At 41.3% G+C, this 14,120-nt stretch overlaps 2 protein-coding genes across 3 annotated transcripts in view; both read left to right on the top strand.

Moving 5' to 3' along the window:
- Nucleotides 1–5,863, top strand: part of mcoln1a (mucolipin TRP cation channel 1a) — a 24,213-nt gene extending 18,350 nt beyond the window's left edge. The window contains exons 4-10 of the mRNA XM_005736325.1: nucleotides 112–122; nucleotides 641–790; nucleotides 905–1,006; nucleotides 1,198–1,320; nucleotides 2,308–2,514; nucleotides 2,703–2,833; nucleotides 4,257–5,863. Of these exons, the coding sequence (XP_005736382.1) occupies nucleotides 112–122; nucleotides 641–790; nucleotides 905–1,006; nucleotides 1,198–1,320; nucleotides 2,308–2,514; nucleotides 2,703–2,833; nucleotides 4,257–4,293 (761 nt within the window). The 3' untranslated portion in view covers nucleotides 4,294–5,863. The remainder of the gene's footprint in view (nucleotides 1–111; nucleotides 123–640; nucleotides 791–904; nucleotides 1,007–1,197; nucleotides 1,321–2,307; nucleotides 2,515–2,702; nucleotides 2,834–4,256) is intronic.
- A 4,735-nt stretch (nucleotides 5,864–10,598) lies between these two features.
- Nucleotides 10,599–14,120, top strand: part of prr36a (proline rich 36a) — a 31,873-nt gene continuing 28,351 nt past the window's right edge. For both annotated transcript variants that reach the window (XM_005736243.1, XM_005736244.1), the window contains exon 1: nucleotides 10,599–10,947. The gene's annotated coding sequence lies outside the window, so the exon portion shown is untranslated. The remainder of the gene's footprint in view (nucleotides 10,948–14,120) is intronic.

The following is a 14,120-nucleotide window of genomic DNA, read 5'->3' on the forward strand; positions in this document are numbered from 1 at the left end:
ATTCCGATTCGTACAGAGCTCTCTCTCTCCCTCTCTCAGTTTAATTTGAGAGCAGTTTCCCATCTAAAAAGCTCAATTTTCTGCATTTTTCACTTCCTTATTACCCAACAGTCTACCGTTGTGTACAGCACTGTCGGCCACTGTTTAGGTTTTTTTTGTTTGGTTTGGTTTGGGTTTTTTTTTATGACTTCCGACAAGAAAGCCTCATTTCTGCTGTTCAAAACCTGTGTAACTTTGCTCTGCTTCACTTCAGCAGCATCAGGTTCATATACTGAGTCATGGTTTTCTTCCGTTTTTGTTCTACTGGAGAATATTTTCAAAGTTGTCTGCTATAAAAAGTCAGGCCAAGAAAATCTCCTTCATGTTCTTCTGTGTTTTTTCCTCACTTACTTTGACACAAACGCATCTGCTGTGATGCTCACACCTCTGATGAAGTGTCAGTACTGATAAATGATCAGAATTATAATATTTCTGACTGTTTGAGGCAAAATTTCCCGATTTAAATTGAATCGAAATTGTGGCTCGAATCAGTTTGGGACCTTGCGAATCGGAATCAAATAAATTCTAAAAATCAGTGACGATATTGTATTCTACTGATGTGTGTAAACATGGCTAATCTCTCTTTCTCTTTGCTCTGCAGGAGTTTGTGAAGTTCTTTAAGACGACGCTAGATCGTAAAGTGTGCTGGGGAGACCGGCTTGAGTTTATTAACGGCTGGTATATCCTCCTCATCATCAGTGACATCTTCACAATCACTGGCAGTTTCATCAAAATCGGCATCGAGACAAAGGTCTAATATCAGCTTTAGTTTTGGGGGTTTTTGTTTTAGCGTTGACACACATTAACATGTACATGTAGTCTTAGCTTTTTTTAAAAGCCGATTCCTTTGGGTTTTTCCCAACAGAATATATCCTCCTATGACCTCTGTGCCATCCTTTTGGGAACCTCCACTCTCTTAGTGTGGGTGGGAGTCATTCGCTACCTCACATTCTTCCAGAAGTACAATGTAAGTCGCAGATGTGCTGGTGCACAGCTTCTGATAACATTGTTACATGCTGCTGATTTAATAACTTGTGAGAAAGTGAGAAGTTCCTCCTGTGGGTTGATGTAATGTAGAAGGCCATTTAATTTAGTGTCTCTGGCCTCTCTCACACTGTAATTTGATCTGTGTTGTGTTTCTGCACCTCCCTGCTGCAGATCCTTATCGTGACACTTCGAGCAGCTTTCCCCAATGTTATTCGCTTCTGCTGCTGTGTGGCTGCCATCTATCTGGGCTACTGCTTCTGTGGCTGGATCGTCCTGGGACCATACCATGTCAAGGTGAATTAAATGTGGGAAAAACTCAATGTCAAAAACTTGTTTCCACTCCTTGGAATTTTAAGTTTTCCTTTCGAAGTTTTAGTTCACTTGCACCGACCAGGGATAACATTATGACCACTCACAGGTGACGTGAATAACTGATAGTGGGTGGGATATGAATGTTGATGCAGTAGAAGCAGGAAAAATGGCAAACTGTAATGAAAGAAGGTGTCTTGGTCTCGTGAATGACATCTTTTTTTTCACATCTAGTTGATGGCCGGGTGTGTGTGCGTCACTTACCTGGGGAACACCTGGCACCATGATTTAAATGTGCCAGGTGTTTGCCTTTGCCTTATTCTCACTATGAGAATAAGGCAAGGCTGACGGAGGCAGTGTGATGTTTGGGCAATGTTCTGCTGGGAAACCTTGGGTGGTGCCACAAAGCAAACGGGGTTCAGGAATGAGTTTGAGGTGCTGGCTTGGCCTCCAAATTCCCCCTATCTCAACCCAGTCCAGCATCTGTGGGATTTGCTGGAAAAACAAGTCTGACCTATGGAAGCTCCGCCTCAAAACTTAAAGGATCTGCTGCTAACAGCTTGGTGCCAGATTCAAGCGCACATGTGCTGGGGTCTGGTGGTGTCTTACCAGGTCAGGGCTGTTTTGGCAGCAAAAAGGAGAACAGCACAATCTTAGGCAGGGGGTCATGACGTTATGCCTGATCGGTGTATATGAGTAAATGTGAACACACAAAACGTGCCTATTTTAATTTATTTTTAGTAGGCCACACAAATGCCATTCAGCAATAATATCTAAGTTGTGTAACAGAGAAGATAATTAAACAGTTTTGGACTTCCTTCTTTCTTTCGGACATTTCTCCGTCCACTGAGTAAATCAGTGGTACAGAAACATGAACTACAGTTTATTCTGACTTTTAAACTGCTTTCAAAAACTTGACCTTTTCTCTTAACTTTGATAATTAAAATACCTTTTTTTTTTATATATTTACAGTTCCGCTCTCTGTCCATGGTGTCCGAGTGTCTGTTCTCCCTCATTAACGGCGACGACATGTTCGTGACGTTCGCAGAGATGCAGGAGACCAGTCCTCTAGTGTGGCTGTTTAGCCAGGTTTACCTGTACACCTTCATCTCCCTCTTCATCTACATGGTGCTGTCTCTGTTCATCGCTCTCATCACAGGAGCGTACGAGACCATCAAGGTAGGAAATCGCTGCCTATAAAAAGGATCAGTTTATTTACAATGTGTAGAATCACTCAGTCTGCATTACAAAGAACTCACCGTAGCATCCAAACTGTTGCTTCTGTATTTACTGTGGACTACAAATAAAGAGCAGAAAAGTAACAGTAGTGTCTTTTTTTTTGTTGTTGTTGTTGTTGATTTCCACAGCATCAAACCCAAGAACCAATCCACATAACAGATCTGCACGCCTTCATAGCAGAGTGCACAGATGCACCGAATTCTGGGAAGTTCAGAGGTTTGGAGACTTCACCTTGCTCCTTCTTCTGCTGCTGTGACAGGTGAGTGAGTCTCCTGTGACCCCCCTGAAAGCTTAAACATATACATTAAATTAACATAATGCTACATTTCTAAAGACCAAAGCAGATAAATGCGACAGCGGGCTTTATTAAACAACCACAAAACCTGCGAAGTCTGACTCCCTAATTTAAGCTGACAGCACAAAAATATCAACCTCACAATTATGTCGCAAAGTTAGTTGATTACATTTTTGGCTGCTGATGAGGAGAAAAAGAGAGAGAAAGACTATATTTCTCTACCATTTATACTGGTGTTAATTATCAGGCTCTGACAAAGCACACTGGAAGGAAATCAGGTCATTTTCTCTTTCCTCACTTTTATACATCCTTTGTCCTATTTACATCTAGTTCTCCTGGTATCCTGTTCTCATGTCTTAGTCTTTCCAAACACATATTCAAATCAATTTTGTTCATATAGCACCAAATTTACTCAACAGTCACCTCAAGGTGCTTTAATTGGTAAGATAAAGACACTAAAATAATACAGAGAAAACCCCGACAACCAGATGACCCCCCCCCCCCCATGAGCAAGCACTTTGGCGACAGTGGGAAGGAAAAATCCCTTTTAAGAGGAAGAAACCTTCAGTAGAACCATGCAATGTGAACAGAGAGAGGAGGTGAGGTAATCAAAGTGCAAACAGTAGTTACTTTGTTAAATCCCAACTACTGTTTCTTTATGATCTTAGTCCCAGGGATGGGGGTTTAAATGTTTAAGAGTCCTCCTCCTGATATGTGTGTGTTTCAGGTTTGTGCTGTGCCTCCTTTTATAGATGAACACTTCCACAACGAATAAACTTTTGCTTCATAGGTTATAGCTCAGGAACAAGATAAGAAGGCACAAATTAGAGACATAAAAAAGCCTGAACACATATTTAACATTAAAAGAAATGCTTAGTTTGGCCAGCAGAGGGAGCATATTTAGGTCCTTAAAATCCTTAAAATGATCAGCACTGAAAAAGACGTAAAGTTGCATACATGATTATGAACACACCAATATTTTATCCTTAATTTTAAAAACATAATACAGTTTTCAGCTCGATTTTTTTTTTAATAACATAGTGCAGTGGTTTACCTAATCACCTAACACGCAACCTAACCCGGTTCAGGTTCAGTCCTGGGAAGAGACACGGATGCCTTTGGAGTTTTTGGGAATGACAACCACTGTAAAAATAAATATTTAAACCAAAAATCTGCTAAATCAAACATTCCTGCTGTGGTGAAAGTTGCTTTCTTACAATACTCTACATCATATCACGTCAAAAATGCGTCCGTGAATATCGTGTTGTTTTTGTTAAAATTGTTAAAATATGTCCCGTAAATATTACCATAAGAAACTGTAATTACAGAGATAATAATATTAAACATCCTAACTGTAGTAAATCATCAAACCTTATTTTCCCCTCAGAACAACCACGTATGAAGATGTCCTGCTGGTGAACTGAAATCAACCTCACCAATCTCTGAAACCTCACTAGCCTCCCCTGCTGACCAGTGGGGCACACTGCATCCACCCAACACCCGGTGTCTCCGTGTATCTGGGTCAAACCAAACGACTGTTCCAAAGTGGGAGTTGCGATTGGCTGGAACTGCGCTCTGCAGAGGAAACGTGGAACAGATGAAGAGCTGGGCCTTTTCCTCTGTATGAACAGCAGCATCGAAGAAGGCTATTGCACAGACATTTCTCTTGGTTCTAGTGTGTTTTTTTTAAACATTATTCAGTATTTTTTAATATATCTGGTGTATTTTATGCTCACCCAGACTAGGAACTCTTTGGTGCTGTCTATGTTTTGTTTTTTGTTTGTTTTACTTTTGAAGTATTTCAAATCGGTTGGCTCCTGAGGAGGAGACTCTTAAAATTAGATATTTATATCATATTCAGCAACATTTTATTGTACAGAACTCGTTTTAAAAATTTAAATAATCTAATATCTCTTAAATTAGCCAAAGCTAATTTGCTAGCTGGAGAATCATGACATGACATTTAAACAGAGCAGGACAAAAAAATCCCCCATGTGATTGTTTTTACAGAGTTCCAAAACATATCAGGAAACGCAGATGGGCGTACGGCGTGGAATTGATTCATTTTCTTTGTGAGCTGCACATTTATTATAAAGTTTCGACCAGTGTCATTAGCGGCGGCTGTGCTGCATCATGTTGCCTTCAAATGTAGATCCCAGTTTATTTCATTTTTATTGCTTCGTTTTCTTTCAGTAATGATCAGGGTAATGGGACGCAACCGTTCACTAACAAAGCACTTAGCTTTTGCCTGACCTTGGCTGCAGTTTCTTCTTCAGACCCACATTTTTTTAATGAAGCTGAAGTATTAAAAAGAAACTCGGTCTATCAAAAGTGCTGCACCCCTGTTTGTAGACTGCGTTGATGACCATTAGCAAACTGGATCTGACTTATTTTAAGCACAATAAGTAGTTCTAAGTAAAGCAGAGTCTGGTTTGGGAGAGATGACAAGAAAGAAAACAACAGATTGTCCTGTTTTAGTGGCTTGTTCTGCTTTTTTTTTGTTGTTTGTTGCCTTCATAATGATCTCTCTAACTGCTGCCTACTGACTTGATCTTTAGTAGAAACTTGAATAATGTATGTTTGTTTGTCTTTTTATCGCAAAAAAACGCACAATAGTTTAAGGAGTTTTTAAGTCTGGACTCCAAATACCATTTAGAGAGAGGAGCTATGGGTCAGGGAGGAGTAGGTAAATGAAGTATAAGATGTTTTTTTCAGCCTTTTCATTTTCTGCCTGAAACACCAGCAGAGTAAATTGTAAGCTAAATATACAGATGGACTTTGGATTTCCATGGACAACATGTCTAAATTATAGATAACTTTAAATGTTGCATCTTGTGTTTCCCTGGAGTTTTTTTTTATCTTATTTTTGTTTTGTGTTGTTGTGTTTGTTTTTTATGAATTACCTGCACTTGAACTGTACTTGTGAGGGACAACACGTAGTGTGACCTGTCATACTTGTCAAACTACTGATTAAATTTTCCTGGTCTGATCTAAGTCAACAAGCTGTTTCCTGCTGTTCCACCTAACCATCAGCAGAGGGAGGAAGTAGTTCATGTGTCGGGATGGTGATTCACGCAACCTTGCATGATCGTGTGTGTGTGTGTGTGTGTGTGTGTGTGGACATTTTTACCAAGATTACTCAAAAGCTACACTTAGTGTGTATTTAATGACAATAAGATTGAAATCTAAGTGTACAAGGGATAAAATAACATTCCAACTGGTACAACACAGGATTTAAAAAAACAAACAAAAAAAGAACTATATTTAAATGTATAGCAGCAAAAATACTACAAAGTGCAATAATAAAAATGACCTGTGGAGTTGTGGCGTGTCTTCATTTTGATTTCAGAAGTCTGATGACCCTGGGGGAAAGCTATTGCAGAAGCTGGTGGGAACGTCTGTGATGGAGGGTGTGAGAAGTCACTGATAATGGTTCTGGCTCTTCGGTCCAACTTCCTGAATGGAGAAGTCCTAGTGGTTTTCTCCTCTATCCAAAATTATTGATGGATTTGTATGAACAATTTACTGATCCAAATTTGGAACTTAATGGTTCTGTCTTCAAAAATAGACTGCATTGCCTCACAGAAACAAAGTCTGGGGTTAAAATCCACCAGCTGGCTGCAAACGTCCTATGTGGAGTTTGCATGTTCTGTCCAGGTTCTAAAGACTCGTGTTTTAGGTTGATTGGTGACTTTAAATTAGCTTTCGAGTAACTAATCAATGGTTTCATGTCTGTGTGTTAGCCCCGTGATAGACTGCAAGCAAGCAATTTATTTATATAGCACTTTCAGATCAGCCCCCAGCACAAAGTGCTGTACACTTGACATGCCAGAAATGATACATTGAACAAGTTAAAAAAATATATAAATAATATAAAATAAAGAAAAAATATTTTAAAAAATAAGATGATAATTAAAATGACATTTAAAATAATAAAATTGGCACAAATAGCAAAAACAATAATAGTATAAAATGATCATTAAAATTACATTTAAAACAATAAAGTCAGGTTCAGACTATGTCATAAGCCAAGGAGTAAAAATGGGTTTTAATGATCTGTCCAAGGGGTACACTGGCTCTCACCCTATGACAGCCTATCATATGGGGATAGGCTCCACCCTTACTGTGACCCTGAATTCGATAAGTGGAAGAAAATGAAAAGATGGGTAATTCTTAAAAAAGATCTTCCAGAGAGGGTAGATTGCAATTCTTCTGTTAGAGAACACATGAGCTCATTTCCTGGTTGCTGAGCGTCCTAAGCAAGCTTTGGCAGCAGCTCATGTAGCCCATCTTTGCCTTCCACCCACTTAACCTAATATCATCATGCATTATGTAGCCAACCGCTCTGATGGTGCCTCGTGTTGGAGTGTGTAAGGCAGAAGGAAAGGTCCACAGTGTAATGTCTCTCATAAACATGGCCCATCCATCTTGTTGGATTAGAGGCTGTCACTATTTTCTTCCACTTGATGTGTGTGAATGTGTAGGACTACTTCACTCAGCACCTTTGATGTTCAGTGAAAGCCCAGAGGGAAAATCGTCTTTCCAAAAGCTTCTAATGGTCTCAGTTGTAGCAGTATGCTATTGTCAGGTGTGGTCCTTTTGTTGATCCCAGTTTGATGCCGCTTGTTCATTTGTGACTCGTCGTTTGAACTTCACAGGCTTTTAAATTAACAAAGCATCCCAGATCAAAAACGCAGGCCTGCAGCAGGAGCAGTGGCAGCGGCGAGGACCGTCTCCTTCCCCCTCATCTTACGCGCCGTGTCACTCAATCTGTATCAGCGCCTGAGTTCCGTTTGGTGTGTCAGCGTGTGTGTCTCTGTGTGTGGGGGAGCTTTGTTTTGTGTGTGCAGCTGTCCTTACTGTGAGGTGTTTGGGCAGATGGGTGAGTGAAGACCACAGCAAAGAAGCAGATTTAAAAACAAGACAGTGTGTACATAAAAGCCTTTCAAATTCTCAGTCTATCCTAATTCTGTTAAGGATTTTTTATTTTTTTTTAACCGCTGAGCCACACCCTTGTGTAACAACATTATGATCAATCTGAAATGGATGAGCAGGATGTGTGGGGATAACAGCTTTTTTTAAGTCCTGTGAAATAATGATGGATTCCATTAGTTTTCAGTTCATGCAACTAAAAGATGGAGACTAAAAATCGTTTCGGTTTTTAGGTTTCAGTTTGCATAAAAAAAACAGGAAGTGAATAAATCTCCTTAACGCTTTCCTCCATAAACACAACATTGAACGACCTCTCCCATGGCAAGTTTTGACACCTCAGTACAGATCAGTAAAGATTTGGTTTGATGACCATTAAAATAGTTTCCAAGGGCAGCTGCACAGAGAGAGATCACCTTTCCTAACCTCTGATGCATACCCAGTCGTTTTGTGTTATAATGAGGCAGAAATTATGACAGAAAGCACTCAGTTTAGAAAAGAACTTCAAGGGTTACTTCTAGTAGGCTTTCAGAGGAGGCAACGAGTTAAAATAAGAATTAGTTAAACTTTTGGAGGAGCTTTGGGTTTTCCCCCCTCGCTCTGGCGCAGGGCCCCTTCCCGACTGGAAAGGATGACAGGCAGCTGATGAAACAACTGCCAGAGTCCTGAAAGGAGCAGGGATGGAGAGACACATGATTCACACACACTCTCTCTCTCTGTTTCTCAGTCTCCATCGAAGTGTAGTGAGAACTTGTACACCAGCGAGTCCAAGGCTGAGGATTTTTTTTGCTAAACCTTCATTCTTCCTCTTCACTCAGATTTCTCTCTTTACCCACGGCCTCTCTTTTTAAATAACCTCATTCTTTCTCCGTGCTCATAAGAGAAAACAACAGCTGATGTCAGCTGTCCAAACCCATTTTGCTCGTCTTTGTATCCTTCGGTCTTTTCAGTGTTTCACTGAGCCTGCAGCTGCAGCTCAAAGTCTCATTGTGATAAGAAAATAAAAGCACGCGTCTAAAACCTATTGTGGGCTCGTACCATAGGGCGGTGGACACTGTACCAAAGTGTGAGCACAGATAATTAACAATTTCAATCTCTTATTCGCTTTCTTTGGATATAACTATCCAAACCTGTTGTGCAGCTCTTGCAGTTCTTTGTCAGGAATTTTGGTTTTAAGTACAGATCGCAAACATGTGGGTGAAGGAATCTGAGGCAGAGAGTTTCAGTGGCGTTGTCCCCGCGGAGAAGCAGAGATTCTTGGAAAACTCCTGGTTGAATAAATCACCGCTGGCTCCTAATGAACTGTAGCTTGAATTTAAAAGGACAAAAACAACTCGTATTCTTCTTCTCCTTCTTTAAGCTGCTCCCATAGTAACAACAGCGGCTCGTCTCCTTCCTTCTCACCCTATCCCCACATCCTTCTCTGTCACATCGATGTCCTCTTCCCCTAAATCCTTGAATCTTCCCTGAGGTTTTCCTCTTTTCCTCCTGCTTTCCAGCTCCATGTTCAACATCCTTTCTCCAGTATATCCGCTTTCCCTCTTCTGTACATGTCCAAAGCGCTCGACCTGAGCTGTCCCTCTGATCTACTCATTTCTAATCCTGTCCATCCTGCTCACTCCCAGTTACTCCCATCTTTGTGTCAGGACTACCATCTTCAAACCGTACTTCATAGCAGGTCTCGATATCATCTTGTAAACCTTCCCTTTCACTCTTGCTGCTATTCTTCAGCCAGAAGCACTCCTGACACAAATTTTCACCCGATCCAACCTGCCTGCACTCTGTTCTTCACCTATCTCGTGCAATAATAGGGTGAAAATTACACAAAAATGTAAGCAAAATCAACAAGAGAATAGGAAAAAGTAAAGTAAAAGATTAATATTTCACAGAGGAGCTTCATGAGTAAAAATCTGGGGGTAAAAGATTTTCTCTATCCACAGTTGTGGGAAAAGATGATAAAACAAGGTAGAGGCATGCTGTGCATAAGGCCTATAAGAGGAGTTTAATCTGATATGGTTCCTGTTGTTTACTCTGTGCAGCAGCAGGATTAGGTCGTATCTACAAACTGGAGATACTCCATCTTGTTATCCTGGCTTAGGGAGGATGAAATTGGAAAAAGGACAAGGTTATCTCAGCTTGGTCAGAGCATGTGCTTGTGTTTTGAAAGATGTGTGTGTCTGCAGGACAAAGCAATGCTATTGAAGCCACAAATTTGCAGGGGCTAAATTCTAGAGGTGGGCAGATTGATCCAAATATTGACAGTATCAATACCAACACTGGTATTGGTAGTGGATGATACTAGAGTGAAAGGATCGATACTTTGTTTCTCTCCTCTAAGTTCCGTATATAGCCTACTGAATGGTGTTATTTATTAACAATGAAAAAATGTATCTCAAACATGAATATATTTTATTTATCCCTATAGGACATTTAAAAAGAGGTTGACATAAAGTCCTTTAAAAACAGGCACATTTAAATTCCAGCCCACCCCCCTCAAAAAAACAAAAACAACCCTGAAAAGTGTGTGTGTGTGTGTGTGTGTGTGTGTGTGTGTGTGTGTGTGTGTGTGTGTGTGTGTGTAGCCTTAAAACGTGTTCACAACTTGCCAGTTGATTATGACTCATGTCATATGTCATGACACACTGTTATGTACTGGCCCTGTATTTATTTGATATCGGATCGATACCAAAATTTGTAGCATCGCACAGCACTACTGAATTCCTCCCGGACCACCTTGATTTCCAATTTTAAAGTCACGCGCTCACACAGGGACACGGTTTGACTACCACGTCACTCCTGCTTTGCATAACCGCCGGGGCTCGCGCCTTTGATTGGGCCGGCGGTGAGATTTAATCTGCGTTTTCTTTTATGACCGCCACGCTTCGCCTTCAGTCTGCAGCCGGACTCCTCCGCCACTCCTCCCCTTCGGGTCCGTCCTTCATTAAGGGGAGCAGCCCGTCGCCTCCTGCCGCTGCTCAAACGTGAAGGGAAGGACACGAGGAGGGACGCCCGCCACTGAACGCGCGGCTCTATTGTTAGTTCAGTAAAATATACGGCTTCGCCTGCATATTTAGTGCGTTTCGCGTCGTCTTCGGGGCAGAAAGGGGCCGACTGTTTGTTTCCTCGGGAGTCTTAACGACGGCTGAAAGGTAACGGACAATTTACTACGCTGTAACGTTTCTGCCGCGAGCTACATCTTTGCACAGTTTTCTGCTAAATTTAAAAATTACAGTTCTGCCTAGAAGGGCTCACCCGCTTTGTTTTATTTTAGCATCTCTTAAATGAAGAAAGCAGCGTTTGTTTTGAAGCCAGACGCCCTCTTTGTGGTGTGGAGTGGTCGGTGTGTAGCTTGATGGGATGATGGATGTGAAACGTTAGCACGGAGCTGGGCGGTGGTTCCGGTGTGCCGTTCTGTCTCGGGGTGAAATTTATCCCGATGTACGGTGCTCCAGGTTCTCTGTTTGACAGGGTCTCCGTTGGCATCAGATTCAGTTTACTGAGCAGCTTCACGCCAGCCTCCCTGGCGTACACACGCTATTGTTCTGCGAGGCAGAACGACGGGGCCCTCTGCTAATCGGTGTTATTAAAGCTCCCTTTGAGGCGTTTAAATCACCCAGAAACTCTAAACCAGACTATTGGGGAGGTAAAATTGGAACCAGGCGTGCAAAGTTGGATATGTGGGCATCTTGTGTTTTCTTTTCCTCATGTGGTGTATCTTTAGGCGTTCATCTGAGAATCTTACTTTGCCATTCATGCGTTAAGTTCCCCAGTCATTTTAAGCACCGTGCACCCTTTGTTTTCTTGGCACTGCCAGCTTAGTAGTTTCTTTCCAAGATTACCATCAAGGCCTGTTTTCATATTTGCATCTCTGCACATGGGGTGATCTCACTCTCCACCTGGCAAAGCAGTAAGTAAGGCAGACTATCAGAGGCACCGTCTGCAGATCTCAATGATAGAGCGATGCTGTTTATCCTTCAGGTTTTGGCTGTGAGTCTGCATTACATAATCACTGTGTTTTGGGGCTTGACTGGGTGTGGTGTGGCAGGGCTTTTGGAATCAGGACCAGTGACTGTCCCTGGCTTCAGAAATGTTATTTACATGCAGGCCCTTGCATTTGGGTGTGTGTGTTTCTTACTCCCAAACCCATTTCATCACTTGGATGTGACACAGGGTGTGGATGACACAGCCACATGACACCCACCCTTCTCTGTTTATTCTGACTGTCTGGCTAAGCTCTTAGAGGGTCATTACAGGTTCACTGCTGCTGTGTCCTACTTCAGAGGATGAATCTGGCAAAATCTGCACTTCTGCCCCATTTAAAAGGCTCATAGGAAACAAATGGAGAAATGCAGTCACCTTTTAACTGAATTTGAGCGACTTGGCTGGTGTATTTGTGCACTTCCTGGTCACAGATGTCGAGCATATGAAGATGCATCAGATATCTACTGTTTTAGCAGCATATGATGGAGTGTAGCTTTAAAGTTAAGTAAAAGGCTCGCATATTTTGCCAGCCTGTGAACTTGGACACAGCTGTGTTTGGTTGGGTTTTTTTTCTTTTTCCCCCTCATACTGTACAGCCACTTCCCCTGCCCACACCCCCGTTTCCTCTTCCTCTTCCCAAAGGTCAAAGCAACTGAGAAGAAGGGCTTGAAATAGTTTTCTCGTTTCAGTGTCTTCTGTAACCTTAAACTTCAATGGCTGGATAAAGGGGGATTTATAAACAGGAATGTGCAAGTATTATGAACTCCTTTTTAAAATCCAAACTATCAGTAGCACATGAAACATTTTTTACATTATTAGTACAAGAGCTTAAAAAAAAAACCCCCAAAACAAACTACTATGTTGAATCGGAGGAATTGATTTAAGCATTTGCTTCAAGTTCTCCGCACATCCTTAAGCCCTGGTATGCTTGGCTTGTAAACTTTAAGGCTTGTTTTATGACTGAGCCTGGGCAGTGGTGCCTAATGGGGAGACTGCAGTTGTTGTTTTATTTCAGGCGTGACGGTCTGTGCGAAAAATGCAGGTGGCTGCGTTTGAGAAATCTAGTGTGACTGGCTTGTGTAAATGGGTACAGTGCACTAGGGAGCAAGTCTGTAACTGATTAACAAACCTGTCCTTTTGTTTTGCATGGAATGCTTCAGATACCTCCTTGTCAAACCTTGCCAGCTACGAGGCGCCTTCAGGTGGATTCTTGGTCGCGTTTGTGTCTGGTTGGAAAAATGCAAAAAGATTAAAAAAATAAAATAAAAGCACTAACAGTGGCTGCAGCGCTTAGTTGTTTTTTGTTTTTTTTAACATTCAATTCTCTACACTCCAAACATGTTGCCTATATGACTTCTCTATGACAGGAAAAAGGTAAAGGACCAGCAACAGTATAAACATAACTGTTACAACACTAACAGACTGTCAGTGCTGGGATTGTTATTTGAGGTGATGGGTAAATAAAAGTGGCAATTTTATGTCTCAAGTTTCACTTTCAGTTTGATAACTGCAGTGATATTCTATAGCATTATTCCTGATTTTTGGCTATTTATTCAGCTTTGCATTGGCTCATCATGTGTGCATCAGCTCTGAGTGGATATGATGTCTGGGGTTCAAATCGTATTCAGTTCAACTCAGGTTTATTCATGTAGTGCTAAATCACTACAGCAGACACTTAAAGACATTTATATTGGAAGGTAAATGCACTAGAATTTTAGAAAGAAACCCCAACAATCCCATGGCCCACTATGAGCAAGCACTTGGTGACTGTGGGAAGAAAAAAGTCCCTTTTAACAGGAAGAAACTTCTGAAAAGATGCTGTAGGTAGTCCAAAAAAAAGACCTACTGGCAAATTTAAAAAGAAGGCAAGTTTAACCAATAGAGTATTAATGCCCCTGTGAAATCATTCTTGTATTAATCATTTTAATTTTGAAAAGAAATTAGAGCTCATGTCCATCAGTCACCTTATTTCATGTCAAAAGTCGGAGCAGATGAATGAAAAGCGCATAACCCTTGCACAGCATGGAGTATTTGCATTTTCCTGGAAGTGAGCTGGTTACATCTTGTAACCAGAGTCCGTCTCAGTCCCACACTCATGGAAATTCAATCCACACTTTTGTCGTACTATACTCATGTCTGATCTGGTGGAAAGTTCATATGATGATCTTTTTAAAAATTCTGATCAGAATGAAAAATTCCCAATAGCTAGATGTTAACCACCTCCATATCAACAAACCAAACGTGTGAGTGGTTGTGAGGTAATTGGAATGATGCTCAGTGCTCACACTATGGGACTTTGATATGCAATTAAATTTGCAAACAAAAGGCAGAAAAATGGCTG

The sequence above is a fragment of the Pundamilia nyererei genome, unplaced genomic scaffold (assembly GCF_000239375.1).
Source record: "Pundamilia nyererei isolate P.nyererei 1_Seehausen unplaced genomic scaffold, PunNye1.0 scaffold00068, whole genome shotgun sequence".
NCBI lineage: Eukaryota > Metazoa > Chordata > Actinopteri > Cichliformes > Cichlidae > Pundamilia > Pundamilia nyererei.